General features: G+C 63.6%; 2 protein-coding genes across 3 annotated transcripts; one reads left to right on the top strand and one right to left on the bottom strand.

The window, feature by feature from the left end:
• Positions 1–535: 535 nt before the first annotated feature.
• On the top strand, positions 536–3,220 carry RASL10A (RAS like family 10 member A). Its single transcript, XM_040620105.1, has 3 exons — positions 536–1,171; positions 2,199–2,323; positions 2,574–3,220. Exons 1-3 carry the CDS (start codon positions 953–955, stop codon positions 2,839–2,841), a joined length of 612 nt encoding a protein of 203 aa, XP_040476039.1. The 5' UTR covers positions 536–952; the 3' UTR covers positions 2,842–3,220.
• Positions 3,221–3,381: 161 nt separating this feature from the next.
• GAS2L1 (growth arrest specific 2 like 1) lies at positions 3,382–8,903 on the bottom strand. 2 transcript variants are annotated; one of them, XM_040619698.1, is made up of 6 exons: positions 8,758–8,903; positions 7,166–8,015; positions 5,706–5,813; positions 5,510–5,606; positions 5,238–5,409; positions 3,382–4,715 (listed from the first exon to the last, which is right to left on the bottom strand). In XM_040619698.1, the coding sequence occupies exons 2-6, from the start codon at positions 7,907–7,909 to the stop codon at positions 3,677–3,679; spliced, it is 2,160 nt and encodes a 719-aa protein (XP_040475632.1). In that variant the 5' UTR covers positions 7,910–8,015; positions 8,758–8,903; the 3' UTR covers positions 3,382–3,676. The 2 variants fall into 2 exon arrangements, with proteins under 2 accessions (XP_040475632.1, XP_040475633.1); XM_040619699.1 differs by having other exon boundaries at positions 7,166–7,817; positions 8,758–8,900.
• Between the last annotated feature and the right edge of the window lie 4,272 nt (positions 8,904–13,175).

The following is a 13,175-nucleotide window of genomic DNA, read 5'->3' as shown; positions in this document are numbered from 1 at the left end:
AGAGTCCCCTCCCGGGCCTGTTTTCCTCTCTCAAACGGAGATAACCAGGCTAAGGCTGTGGGTTCAGTGATCGCCAGGCAACAGCTTAGTAAAGGGCCCAGCACGTAGTAGGGTCTCAAGCCAGGTGTCCGCCTTGATGGATGTGGAGCAGAGAGCCAGCGCAGTGCGGAGACTCGCCCAAGGTCACACAGCTGGGGCTGTAGAGCCCACCCGACCCCGGGCGGCCTGACTCCGGCGGGCTGGGTTTGTCTGGAGCCAGCTTGCGGGAGCGGTGTTTGGAGGAACGGACGCGGACGTGGGCGGGAAGGGACTTCTATTTTGGAGCGGGTGAGAGGAGCGCGGGACACGGAGGGGGCTGGATCCCTCCCCCAGCTCCCTGCGCCTCAGTCACCTTCCCGCCACCCTTCCCGGGAGGTGCGTCCCGGGCGGGTAGGGGGGAGGTGGGGAGGGGCGGGCCGGCGGTTACCTCATCGCCGCCTCCAGGAGGCTCCGCTCGCTCGCTCGAGCCGCTGGCTGGGGCGGCGACTCAGGGAGCCGGAGCGGCAGAAGGACGGAGGGACGGAGGCACCGCGAGGCAGCGCCGCCCCCGCGCCCCGATCGGCTGCGGGACCCTCGCGGCCAGGAGGTCGGACCTCGGTGCTCGTGCTGCCGGCGGCGCCTCCAGTCGCGCTGCGGGGCGGAGGAGGTGTCTGCACGGCGCGCGGGGTCTGCTTTCTCCCGAGCTTCGGCACCTGCCGGAGCTGCTCGTGCGTCCTCCGTCGGCCTGCTCGGCTGTCTGTCTGCCCTCCGGCCGCGCGCTCCGTCCTCTGGTCCGGCCTCTTTCGGCCGGGGCTGTTCCGGGGGAGGATGAGGGGCGCGGAGCCAGGGCGCACCGGGCAGGACACGCGGGGCGCACGGCGCTGCGCTGGCCCATGAGGCTTTCCAGCGCTGGACGCGGCAGGGCGCGCGGGCCATGGGGGGCAGCCTGCGGGTGGCCGTGCTGGGCGCCCCGGGCGTGGGCAAGACGGCCATCATCCGCCAGTTCCTGTTCGGTGACTACCCCGAACGCCACCGGCCCACTGACGGGCCACGCCTCTACCGGCCCGCGGTGCTGCTCGACGGCGCGGTCTACGACCTGAGCATCCGCGACGGCGACGGCGCTCGCCCGGGTCAGAACCCCGGAGGTCCAGAGGTAGCGGCTGGAGGGGCGGGCAGGGGCGTGTGACAGCGTGTGTGTATGTGGGGGTGGCGTGCTCGGTGCACACGTGCGTGTCTGCCTGGACAGCCCCGGGATGCCCAACTGTGTTCCTGGATTGAGGATGAATGTGTCCTGGGGGTTTGAGCGTCTCTCTCCTTCTTGACGGCCTGGAGCTGCCCAAGATCTGGTCCCAGGCCGGCGATTTTGAAAAGCGGCTTTTTCTCACTCGCCTAAACTGCCTGTATATTTGCCTGCCTCGGCTGGTGGTTCTTGATCAGTGCATGGCAGAGCACGGTTGTGCCTCCCTGAGGGTGAGCACTGTAAGTTTGGGGTTTTAAGCACAGCCTCAGTGGGGGGAGGATGGGGCCAGACACAGGAGTACTTTCTAGGGTGGTCATTCTCTGCTCCCTTATTCCTGTGACTTGGAGCAAAGACTCCTGTAGCAATTGGTGTGAAGTCCAGGACAAACTTCAAATTCTTGGAGCTGGATCCCTCGGAGAGATGAAGAGGAAAGTGCACGCAGAATTAAGCAGGGCTTCCTGGAGGGGGTGACGTTTGGGCTGACCCTGGAAGGATGAGTGAAGTTTTGATTAAAAGAAGTGGCAAAAGCCTGGCAGGTGCAAAGAACAGCCTGTGCTTAGGCAGGGAGGCCTGAATGTATACAGCTGCCCATAATCAATGGTCCTCGAAGGCCCCGTAGTAAACAGGGAGGAAGGGCCTAAGGCGCCAGCGCCCCCCCCCCCCCGCTGAGCTTTGGAAAGGTAAGGAGGAAGCTAGGGGGTGGGCAGAAAGGAGGCCGAGAGTGAAGCACGGCTGGTAGCTGACTGGCTTCAGGCACGGGTTAGAAATTTTTACCCTGGCGAGGGCAGTAGGGCCTGGAGCTTGTGGGGAGATGGCACACAGGGGGTGGGGACGGCCGAGGCCTGAGGATGAACTGTGGGTTTAGCGTCAAGACCCTTCAGAGGGTCTGGCTGTCGGAGAGTAAGAAAGGGTCTCTAGCAAACTCCGGCCTCCCACCCAGGAGTGGCCGGACCCCAAGGACTGGAGTTTGCAGGACACGGACGCCTTCGTGCTCGTCTACGACATCTGCAGCCCGGACAGTTTCGACTACGTGAAGGCGCTACGGCAGCGCATCTCGGAGACCAGGTGGGGACGCGGCCACAGGTGTGTGTGGGCGGCAGAGGGGAGCTTTTGCCATTCTGGCTGGGCCTTTGCCCAAGGGGAGCGGGTGGGTTCTTCCCCAGTCCTGGCCGGGTCTCGGGCCTGCCGGCTATGCGGTCTTCGGGCCATTCGGGTCTGGTGTTTCCTGAGGGGGGTCTCTGGCCACTGCGGGGGAAAGGTGTCTCGGGCCGTGGGGTGTCCGGCACGGCAGCCCTCGTCCCCATCTGGCCCACAGGCCGGCGGGCGCACCCGAGGCTCCCATCCTCGTGGTAGGCAACAAGCGGGACCGGCAGCGGCTGCGCTTCGGGCCTCGGCGCGCGCTGGCCGCCCTGGTGCGCCGGGGCTGGCGCTGCGGCTACCTCGAGTGCTCCGCCAAGTACAATTGGCACGTGCTGCGTCTTTTCCGCGAGCTGCTGCGCTGCGCTTTGGTGCGCGCGCGCCCTGCGCATCCGGCCCTGCGCCTGCAGGGGGCGCTGCACCCCGCGCGCTGCAGCCTCATGTGACTGAACTGGACGACGACGCCGATGGTTGGGGGGTGGGAGGGTGGTTTGATTGGAACAATCGGGTACCTGGATTGGACGAAATTGCCCAACTTCTCTCGGATTGGACAGGACAAAGTCTCCTCCCTGATTGGATGAGGAAACCTCCCACTCAGTTTCCCAGGCGACAGGACTCTCTTTGAGCCTCATTGGACCCAGCCAGGCCCCAAGCTACATTGGCTGGAGCCGTCCTTTCTGGGACTTCATTGGGTTACAATCCCATTGGATAGAAGGGACTTGGCTATGAATCTGATTGGAAGCTCTCAGGTTGCTCCTGCAGCTTCATTGGACAAACTCTTAAGTCACACCTCTCAGGAGGTAATAAAGGGGAAAGCAATGCAAACGCACCTCGCATTTCTTGGATAGGCTGCATGGTCGTTAGGTTAGAGCTCAGAGCTGCCGGGCATTGCTCCCTGGCAGTCAATGCCAGAATCCCGACATGTAGTAAGGGTCCCCCCAAAAGGTGTGACGGCCACAAGGCTGACCCCAAGAAGCAGACACAAGTGGCTGGAACAATACTTTACTTGTCAGGCTCTGCAGGCCACAGACTCCGGAGGGTCCTCACTGGCCTCCTCTAAGGCATTCAATAATATTAGTAATTAAATAGCAACGCTCATCCCCCAACCGGAATGTACAACAGAGGTCCCATTGTGCCATGTGGTCCCAAGGGGTCTGGTCCCATGAGGTCTGGTACCCAAGAGGCAGGGGTGGGGGGGGGGGGCTCCCTGATGCAGAGGGGTTAAGGCCACGAAGGAAAAGGAAGAGAAGGAATGGGGTCCTGGGGGGCAACTGGGCTGGTTCATGACATCCAGGAATCTGGCTCTGCCCTTGGGCTCACAGAGTGCAAGGCATGCCAGGACCCAGTCTCTGTGGATCCAGATGGGCGCCGAGGGCCCCGAGGCGTCGGGATGCGTGAGGGTTTTCGGTCTGGCTGTGTGTCCATCCGGCCCCGTGCCCAGGTCCTCGGGAGCTCCAGGCCAGCCAGGGGGCTCCCAGGTGCATCTGGTGGGCCCCCCACACCGGGGCAGGGGCTGCCTTCATCAGAAGAGCTGGACAGGATTGGGCCTCGGGGCCCAGGCAGCCCATTGGCCATCCGGCCAGAGTCCCCGGGTTGGCCACACTTGCCACCCAGAACACTGAGGGATGAAGAGGAAGAGCTGGAGGAACAGTAGGCTGAGTCAGGAGCTGGAGGGTCTGGGGCCCGAGCTGGGTCAGAGGCTGGTCCCGTGGGGGTCCCACCGGCAGCAGCCTCAAGGGCTCGGGCATTGGCCAGGAACTCCTCTTCCAAGCGCCGGAACAGCTGCTGCTCCTGCTTTGGGTCAAGCTGCAGGGGGGTGCGGAAGACACTGGCCGGTGTGGCGCCCAACTCTGGACCTGGGCTGGAGACCCGGAGAGGCCGGGGGGCTGCAGGGCTGCGAGCCCGGGGAGTCTGGGGGCTGCTCCTGCCTGAGCCCCCGCTGACCCTGCCCCGGGGCACCCACGAGTGCTGCCCATCTCGGTCCCTGCGCACCAGCAGCATGGTCTGCTCCTCACGGCTCTGGCTCCGGGCCCGTCGGGCAGGGCTGGGGGCCAACATCTGGGCTCCCCTGCCTCCTGGGGCCCCACGGGGCCGCCCCCGATCCAGTCGGTCTCTGGACTGGCTGCGTGGAGCAGGGGGCCGTCGCGGGGAGGCTGGGGTGCCCGTGGTCAGCCGCCGACTGGGCCGCTCCCTCCGGGGGCCAGTGCCCGAGTCTTCACTGCGGACACCAAGGGGGCCGCTCTGGGCTGAGGACGCAGAGGAGTCGCTGTCCCCGGAGTAGCGGCGGGAGCGGGGATGGGGGGGCAGCTGGTCCCGGGCCCTGGGGCAGGGGAACAAGAGAGAGAGATGCCGCATAGGGAGACAGGACTGGCATGCAGAAAAGGCAGGAAAGGAAGGAACAAGCAGCCAAATGGTTGGGGGCGGGGAAGACACCTGTGGTGGTGGTGGGGGCTGTCAAGGGCTTCGTTCAGTCCTGGGGACTTCCAGAGAGAAATGAGGGACTCGACGGCAGCTTCCGGCAGCCGGGGCCACCCCCCAGCCCACGGCAGCGGAAGAAGCCAGGCTCCGAGCTCCCCCTCCCCAGGCCTCCCGCTTCCTGGGCAGGCCAGAGGGAAGCGGGTAGGACTGGCCGCCGCCCAGCCCCCAGGGCCTGCCCCAGCTGTGTTGTTCGGTTGCTTGGGTTGTCATGGAGATAGGAAGCCAGGCCTGCCCCCACCCACGGGAACTTTTCCCAGGGTGTGAGTCACTCTGGAGCACAGGCTCCTTCGTCATCCAGGCCAGGGCGGACGCCCCCCACCCCCACCGTCTGGGCCCCTCACCCCCAAGTCCTCCTGCCTCTCACCTGAGGGGGGTCTCTGTTCCCTCCTTTGAGGTGCGTAAGCTAATGGGCGTCACCTCTGGCCGGGAGCTCCGCCGCTCACCCCCAGGGGCTGGGCTGCCTGCGCGGGGGCTGGGGGTGGGCGACACCCTCTGTGGGGAGAAGGCGCGAGCCCTGGGCTGGGGCGGGCGGTGGGCTGCGGGGTGAGAGAGCAGGTGGCAGGTGAAGGGTGGTGCCACAGACCGGAGCGCTCTGCCCCCCAGCCATCCACCCACACCCCCACCACGGGCACTGACCCGACGACGAGCAGCGGCAAGGGTCATGCTTGTCCAGATAGTGCTCCAGAGTGTCCCAGCCGCCACCCACGCGCACCATCACGTGGCTCCTCAGCACCTGTGGGAGCCCAGCGTGGGCCGGTCACGGCCTGTCCCTGTCAGTGGACCCCGCAGTCCCCCGCAGGCCGCTGCCTGCAGGGCAGCCCCGAGCTCTTACCCGCACAAAGATGAGAAGACTGGAGTCTCCCACGCGGTACTTCCCCTCTGAGACTTTGATCATGGGAAACTGGTCCGGGCAGGTGCAGCAGCCCAAGATCTCCCTCACCTGAGGCCAGAGAGCAGAGGCTGGAGGTCAGGGATCCAGTCCCTCCTCCTGGGGCCTGATGTCAGCAGCTCCAGGCTCAAGAGGAAGCAGGTCCTTCCGGGGGGGAAAGGGGGCACGGACCGTGTTGCCCCAGACTTGGGTGCGGGCTCTACATCTGACCTGTCACCAGCTCCCCTTCCCCTTTGGCTGTCAGAGATCAGGGAGCTGACCCAGAAAGGCCGGTGGTGCTGTGGTCAGGCCAGGGCTTGGGACCCTAGGGAGGCGCATCCCTCCAGCCCCTGGGCCTGGGGCAGCCCTGGAAGCCGTCCTCACCCCCCCTTCACCTACTTCACAGACAGAGAGGCTGAGGCCCCACAGGGAGGCCAGGTCCTGGGAGGAGGTAGGCCAGGGACACGAGTACCACAGACAGGTAGTGACACACACACAAACCCCGACATGCGCACACAGGCCACACGCCCAGCTAGCAGACATCTGCCCACATGCCCCCCCCTCCCCGGACCAGGAGCTGCCAGGCTGGCTATGTGGGCAGCCCTGCCCGCCTCGCAGCCCACAGTGGAGCCAGAGGAAATGAGCAGGTGGAGCCTCGGGTAACCCTGGCCCAAGACAGGGGTGGGGTGGCAGCCTCTGCCCACGACCAGCCGGCTACCCCCCTCTGGGATAGGCACATCATAGTCCTAACCTCCTGATAAGAAGGAAACTCTTGGCCAGCCTGCGGGGGCGTCAGGGATACCTAGGTCCCCAGAAGAGGAGGAGGGAGCTGGGGCTATGGTCTGGCACCTCTTATGCTCACAGTAGAGCTAATCCCGTCCTCCAGAGAGAGGACTTCCGGCTCCTAGCAGCAGCTCTGGGCCTGGCTTCCCGGGGCAGTGATGTGTGCAGGGCCCCGGGGAGAGGGTGGGCCTGCAGAGCCCTGGGGAGCTCCGCTAGGTACTCTCTGAGAGCCTACTGGGTGCCGGGTACCTTGCTCAGAGCCCAGCGTCACACGCACCCACTCATCCTCCAGCTCTGTGATGGGGATGCGACTGTCTCGCCCTCGAGTACATACAGAAAGGGTCAAATCATGCAGCCCCCTGGATGAGGGAGCGTACGGGCACTTCTCTGATGCACGGGCAGCCCTTAAAGGAAGCGGGGAGATCGTGCCCTGGAGCTCAGATTGTACCCCAGGCCCAGCAGGGCCGTGTGACCTCACCCAGCGCTTCTCCCTCTCCGGGTCTGCGCCCATGTCCTTGGGGCCAGGTATACAGTTGCTGCTCAACATACGCAGCGTTCCCTGCGGCAGGCTGTCCCGTCCCTGGCACGCGGTGGGGGCACAAGGCAGGGCCACAGGCATGCGCCCTCTTTGGCGGACTCACCAGCTCGTCGAGGTTGCGCAGGTCGTTGGGTGTCATGCGGGGCCCGCGGGCGGGAGCCCCTGCTGCTGTGGCAGTTTCGGGGGTGTCCTCCTCGGCTGCGGGGGCATGGGGGGCAGGGGGGGCAGCCCGTAGCTCCCGCTCAATCTCCTGTTCAAACTGCACGAGGCGAGGGGCGAGCAGGCCGAGGCGGGCCCCACGCCGCGCCACCTCGAGCAGGCACAGCACCACGCTCTTCTCGTTCTTCCGCAGCACCAGGTCCTCCGTCTCAAACATGAGCACTTCAGGCACACCCAGCTCTGTTCGGCACCAGCCGATGAACGTGGCCACGTTGTCGCGGGCCATGAAAGAGCCGGGCGCCACGCTGTGCGCCTGGAAGGCCACCCCGCGGGCTGGACGGGCAGCGGCCAAAGCGCGGGCGGCCTCGGTGACAGCATTGGCATGTTGGCACAGGGTGGTTCCCGTGGCCAGCCCCGTCAGGAAGCCATCACCACCGCTGGGCAGACCCAGACCGTACAAGGCGTTGAGCCACTCGGCCAGGTCCTCTTTCATGGCCTCCACGTAGGCCTCACTCGAGCGGAACGGCCGCACGCTCTTGGCTGCCGAGCCCGCAATGCCCGCCACGGGGTCCGCCATGCCCGGGCCAGCCGAGTCACTGTGGGTGGGCAGGGACACAGGACTGCTGTGAGGACCCAGGAAGCACTCAGTACAGACTAAGCCGCTGACCACTTGCAACTCGCCTGTCATCTCAGGCCAGATCCCTGGTTTTGCGTGCTGGCTGTGAGAAACTTCACTGTACCTCAGTTTCCTCGTCTGTGAAATGGGTACAATAATAGTACCTTCCTTGCAGGACCTAATGAGATAATTTGTACGAATGACTTAGTATCTCTAAGTGGTTGTTACTTCCCTCTGGGAGGGGGGGCAATGGGAGACTTGGCTGAATCCTCCCTCCCTCGCAGGCATACACGCATCCTTATTGCCCCACAGGGTAGGTGAAAAGCAGAGCCCTAGAGATGCAGCCCACAGGCAGGACCTGTCCAGGAATCCGGGTCCCAACCGTAGGAATGGTTAGCTCCATTGCTCAGGGCTGGTACCTGGCCCACCTGCCCTGCGAAAGTCCCGGGTCCTCCCTCAGCTCCCCTTCCCTAAGGACTGTGTCATTATAACAACGACATAACAGCAGTAACAGTAACCGCAATGCCCCTGCCCAGGGCTGAGAGTCAGTGATTTTATCTCCATTTTACAGATGAGGAAACTGAGGTGCACAGTGCGTTAAGGGCTCGCTCAAGGTCGCAGAGCAATGGGTGGCAAAGCCAGGCCGACCTGAGCCTCACTGCTGATCCCAAGCGCCTGGGCAGCCCGGGGGCTGGAGGGAGGCCCCGCCTCCTCTGAGGAGCCTCCCTAGCGCCGCAGGCCGGGTGCGCGCGGGCCGGGACTCAGCCGGGCTTCTGCCGGCCCCGGCTGGCCTCCGGGCTTTGGCCCAGAGAGGGTGCGGGGCCGCCCAAGGTCACACAGCCCCGGGGAACGGAGGCCGCAGCTGCCAGGTCCCCGTAAATGTGCGCCAGGCAGGGGGTGCTGGGGGTCCCCGCGCTCACCTGGCTCATCCTGCGGCCTCGGGGAGCATCGCCCCGGCGGGGCCGAGCGGGGCCGGGCCGCCTCAGGCAGGCGCCGCCCGAGCCACAGCGATCCGGTCCCGCGGCAGAGGCCTCCGCACCCGCCCGCCCGCCCGCCGTCTCCGCCCCGCCTCCCTGGAATTCGGATCCGGCCCGAGGGGGCGGGCGGGGCCGCGCGCTCTTAAAGGCGCAGCGCTGTTCCCGGGCCGGGAGGGCCGACGGAGGGAGGAGCTGGAGTCTCCTGACTGGGGTGGGGTGGTACCAGGGCTCCCAGGAGACCCCACCAGCCTCGACGCCCCATCCCCGCTCAGGCTGGTCCCTACGGTCCCTTCCAAACCTCCTTGGTCTCCTGGGTAGAGGTGTGGGCGCTTTTAATTGCACTCCCTCCCGGCATAGCTGCCTCCTCAGGCGAGCAGTACAGCCTGTTCCCAAGACGAACTCAGGAAGCGATAGGGACCGGGGCTGCAAAGTCACCTCCGTCTGGAGTGAACCTTCCTAGGCCAGATAAATGAGGTCAGCGTGACTGGGGTGCGAGCTTCCTACAAGCAGTGCGGGCCTCGTGGAGGGGGAGGATGACCTGTTCTGCCCACCCAGGCATGCCACTCCTCACTGAATGCTCATCTTTAACCTCGAGGTTAGGGGAACCCATTTCTCTGATGAGGACACTGAGGCTCAGAGGGGTAGGCAGGCGGCTAAGGCCTGGGGATCTGACACCTTGGCCCCTGCCCTTTGCGGGGAGGCCCATCCCCAACCACCTGTGGCTGCCCAGGTCAGACACAGAATTAAGGGGAAAGGAGGATATGAACTGGCGTGGCTTGGGAGGGTTAATCGATCGCCACTGGTTTCTTTTCAAACTGCAGAGGAGGGACCTGGCTGGGACCAGCGGGAAATCCTGCCCCCTGCTGCTGGCTGGGCGGGGAGGCCAGGCCTGGCTGGGCTGCAGGCTCGCTGGCCAGGCGGGGCCAGCCTGGGGGGAAGCACCACCACCCACAGCCAAGTCTCAGAGCTTTCATAAAGCTCCTACTGTGCACCAGGCCTGCTCTGTGCCCTGGACCTGAACTAGTCCAGTCACCTCTATGCGGGATTCTCTTTCGCCCAAACTAGGGCTCAAGAGAGCAGCTGGTGGAGTCTGGGTTTGAACATGGCCATTATGGGAATATCCTCATTCACGCACCAGGGCCATTTGTTGAGTACCTACTGTGTGCTAGACCTACTGGTGCCAGGCTGATCCCATACATCGTCTCTCCAAGTCCTCATGACTCAGCGGGCTCACAGCCCGGTGTCCTAGATACCAAAGCGGTGCAGGCTCTGATCTACCCTCTCCTTCAGCACCCCTACCCACAAAGAGTGAGGAAGGCCGGTAATTAGTAATAGTAATGGCTGACATTTATATGGCACCTACTGTGTGCTGGGTCTCTTCTGGCATTGGGAGCAAGAGAGCAAAAAGTGGGAAAGGAAACAGAGCCAGCTCTTGGGGTTCACAGTGTGGTAGGAAGGCAGCCCCTGGGCTGAAAGAGGGATGAGGCACCAGGGAAGAGAGAGTGGTGGAGCCGGGTGAGGGCCTGGGAGTGTGGGGTAGGATGAGGCTACAGTTTTAAATCAGTAGTCAGGAAAGGAGCTAAGGGAAAGAACGGTGTGGATGGGTAGAAGGAGAGTATTTCATGTAGAGGGAACAGCCAGTGCAAAGGCCCTGAGGTGGATATGTGGTTGGTATGTTCAAGAAAGAGTAAGGAGGCCTGTGAGGCTGGGGTGGAGGGAGGGATGAGGATTGAGAGACTGAGGGCAGAGCAAGTGCGGCTTTGTGGGCCACGCCTCTTTGGAGGGACATGGGAGCCATGGAGCATTTATTGCAGGGGAGGGGTGTGACCTGACTTAGGTCTTAACAGGTTCCCTGTGGTTGCTGTGATGGGCAGGGCAGGAACCCCAGAGGAGACTAGGTGGTACCAGTGGGGATGGTGGAAAATGGTGGATTCTGGCTATATTTGAGGGGAGAGCTGATGGGATGTGCTGGTAGATTGGATGTGACTGTGAGGACAGAGTCAAGAATGACTCCCAGATCTGGGACTGCTGATACCTGGGGAGAGAGGGCTGCTGGAGATGGGGCAAGAGAACTCGGGTTTCAGGGGGAAGAACAAGGTGTGGAAGCAAAGTAGTTTTGTCCTCAAAATAGTCCTTGAGGTATTATGATTTTACGCGTTCTCATTTTACCACGTGGGGGCACTGAGGCCCAGAGAGGGCAAGGGCTGTGTGCGGTCAGCTGCTGTGCGGGAATTTGATTCCTGCTTCTATCTACCTTGCTGAACGACGGGGCTCTAGACAGAAGAGAGGTCAGATTGAACCCAGGCCCTGCTCTTGGTCATTGGGCGAGATGGTTAAGCTCTCTGAGCCTCCGTTGTACTATGTGTACAATGGGACAACAGTACTAGTCGCATCATAGAGCCGTGAAAATGGTATCATTAGTTAGCAGTCGGGATGGATGTCTATTCCTCTGAAGAAGAGGGGACACGGGGGTGGGGGCTCCCTCCTCCCTATCTCCCATCCCCTGGGCTGTGGCCTGCCATCACAGAGGCCCACTCCAGAGCACAGACTCCAACATTGGGAGCAATTATAGGACAAGTGGCAGGTGTAGGGGTGACAGGCATGGCCAGACTCCTGGCCCAGGCCATGGAGGGCCTCAGCTCTGACCCCCTCTGTTGGGTGGGGACCTTTCCTGTTCCTTGCAGGACCAAGGGAAGTCACAGAAACTGCGGGAGGGGCAGCAGGTGTGGGCTATGGTTGTCCTGAACCCATTCCCACACACCCCAGGGGCCACAGAAGGCTGTGCTGTGCCTCCCGTGCACGCGTGGTCTGGCACGTGGCCGGATTTCTTGCCTCCACTGCTGGGTGCCAGGGAACTGCGTGCTTGGCCTTGGTTGCAGGTGGGCGTCAGAGGATGGCCACGGAGTCTTCAAGTAGAGCCCCCACTGGCGGGACTCAGCCCTGGTGCCGGGCAGCTCAGCGACTGGATGGGTCCACTCCCAGCTCGGCGGGTTAGACTGCGCCTGTGAGCACCACCCTGGTTGAGTGAGTGACCCACAGGGGTCTTTAGGCTCCTCTGTTCCAGTGCGGGTCCAACTATGACAGCTGCTTGCTCCTGCTCCGGCTGTGGGACGAGTGACCCTAAGCTTCCCTGCGCTGCCTCCTGGGACCTCCAGGAGAGAAATCAAAGCCGGAAAGCCCAAGAGGGCCTGCTTTCCAGCCCGCCTCCATTACACTGCTCCTCGCTTGCCCTGTGCCCGGCAGCTCTGTCTGCGTGGGACGGGAGGGGGCCGCTCAAGGGCCAGCCGTTGGCCCTGGGGTCTTGGTGAGTGGGAGCTTGGCCCCCAGTTGCATCGGCCACTGGCCCGGCTCCCCGCACTGTCCTTGGCCCCACAGCTGCTGCAGTCCTGGAGCTCCACGTCCCTTCCCACGGAGCAGGTGAGCCACTCACTACTGTCCGTGCGTGTGCGGGGCATAGAGGAGTCTCCCCACTGACCCCTCAGCCTTTGTCCGGGACTGTGGAGTGTGGCCGCGCGGACCCGTGAGGCTGTGATGGAAATGTTTATTCTAAGCCTGCCCGACCAAGTGCTCTTGGAGAGTTCGGAGCAGGGTGTGGAACGTAAGCAGGACTTCTCCGACTTCTCCTCCTCCCTCTCTTGCTTCTGGCGGCTTCCTCCTCCTCCACCTCCAGGAGCATTGACCAGCCTGGCGCAGCCCTTTGAGATGGGGCTTGGAACTCAGGCTGCCTGAGGTCCTCTGAGGCCAGTGCGGCCCAGATGTTTCTTTTGGCTAAGAGAAGTCAGCCCTTTTGACATAAACACTCCCAAACCCCAGGCCTAGGCACCTAGGACAGAGACACCTCTTGCAGGACTATGTAGTGCTGGCGACAAGCCCCTCTCCCGGCAGGGACACCAGCCACTCCCGGGGCAGCCTCAAGCTCCAGGCAGGAGCCAGGCGATGGCGGTCACATGTGATGGTTGTGCCGCGGCTCCCACGGAGGGCTGCCTGTCATCCCTTAGCCCGGGCTGTAGGCCGGGTGTGGCTGACCCCCGCCCACTGCTGCCAGAGCAGCTGGCCCCTGACACAGGACCCCTGCTTGTGCAGAGCGCAGGCTCTGCAGGGAGGCTGCCCTCAACTCCGGCCTCGCCCGCCGCTGGCAAGTTCCGCCGCCTCTTCCAGATGGGGGCAGACTCCTACCTCCCAGACTTCTCGGGAAGTAATGTGGTGAGACGGTGCTTGGCACCATGCACAAGCCTGGGGACGTCGTGGTTAAGTTTGGGCCTCAGGGTGTGCATCCAGGCTCTGATGCTTCCGACACCCGCCAAGGCTGAGGCAGGAGCCTTCTGGGCCCCTTGGAGGAGCAGCACTGGCCTGTGTGGCCA

This window comes from Ursus maritimus, unplaced genomic scaffold (assembly GCF_017311325.1).
Source record: "Ursus maritimus isolate PB19 unplaced genomic scaffold, ASM1731132v1 scaffold_33, whole genome shotgun sequence".
Lineage (NCBI taxonomy): Eukaryota > Metazoa > Chordata > Mammalia > Carnivora > Ursidae > Ursus > Ursus maritimus.
This window is presented reverse-complemented; position numbering and strand designations above follow the sequence as displayed.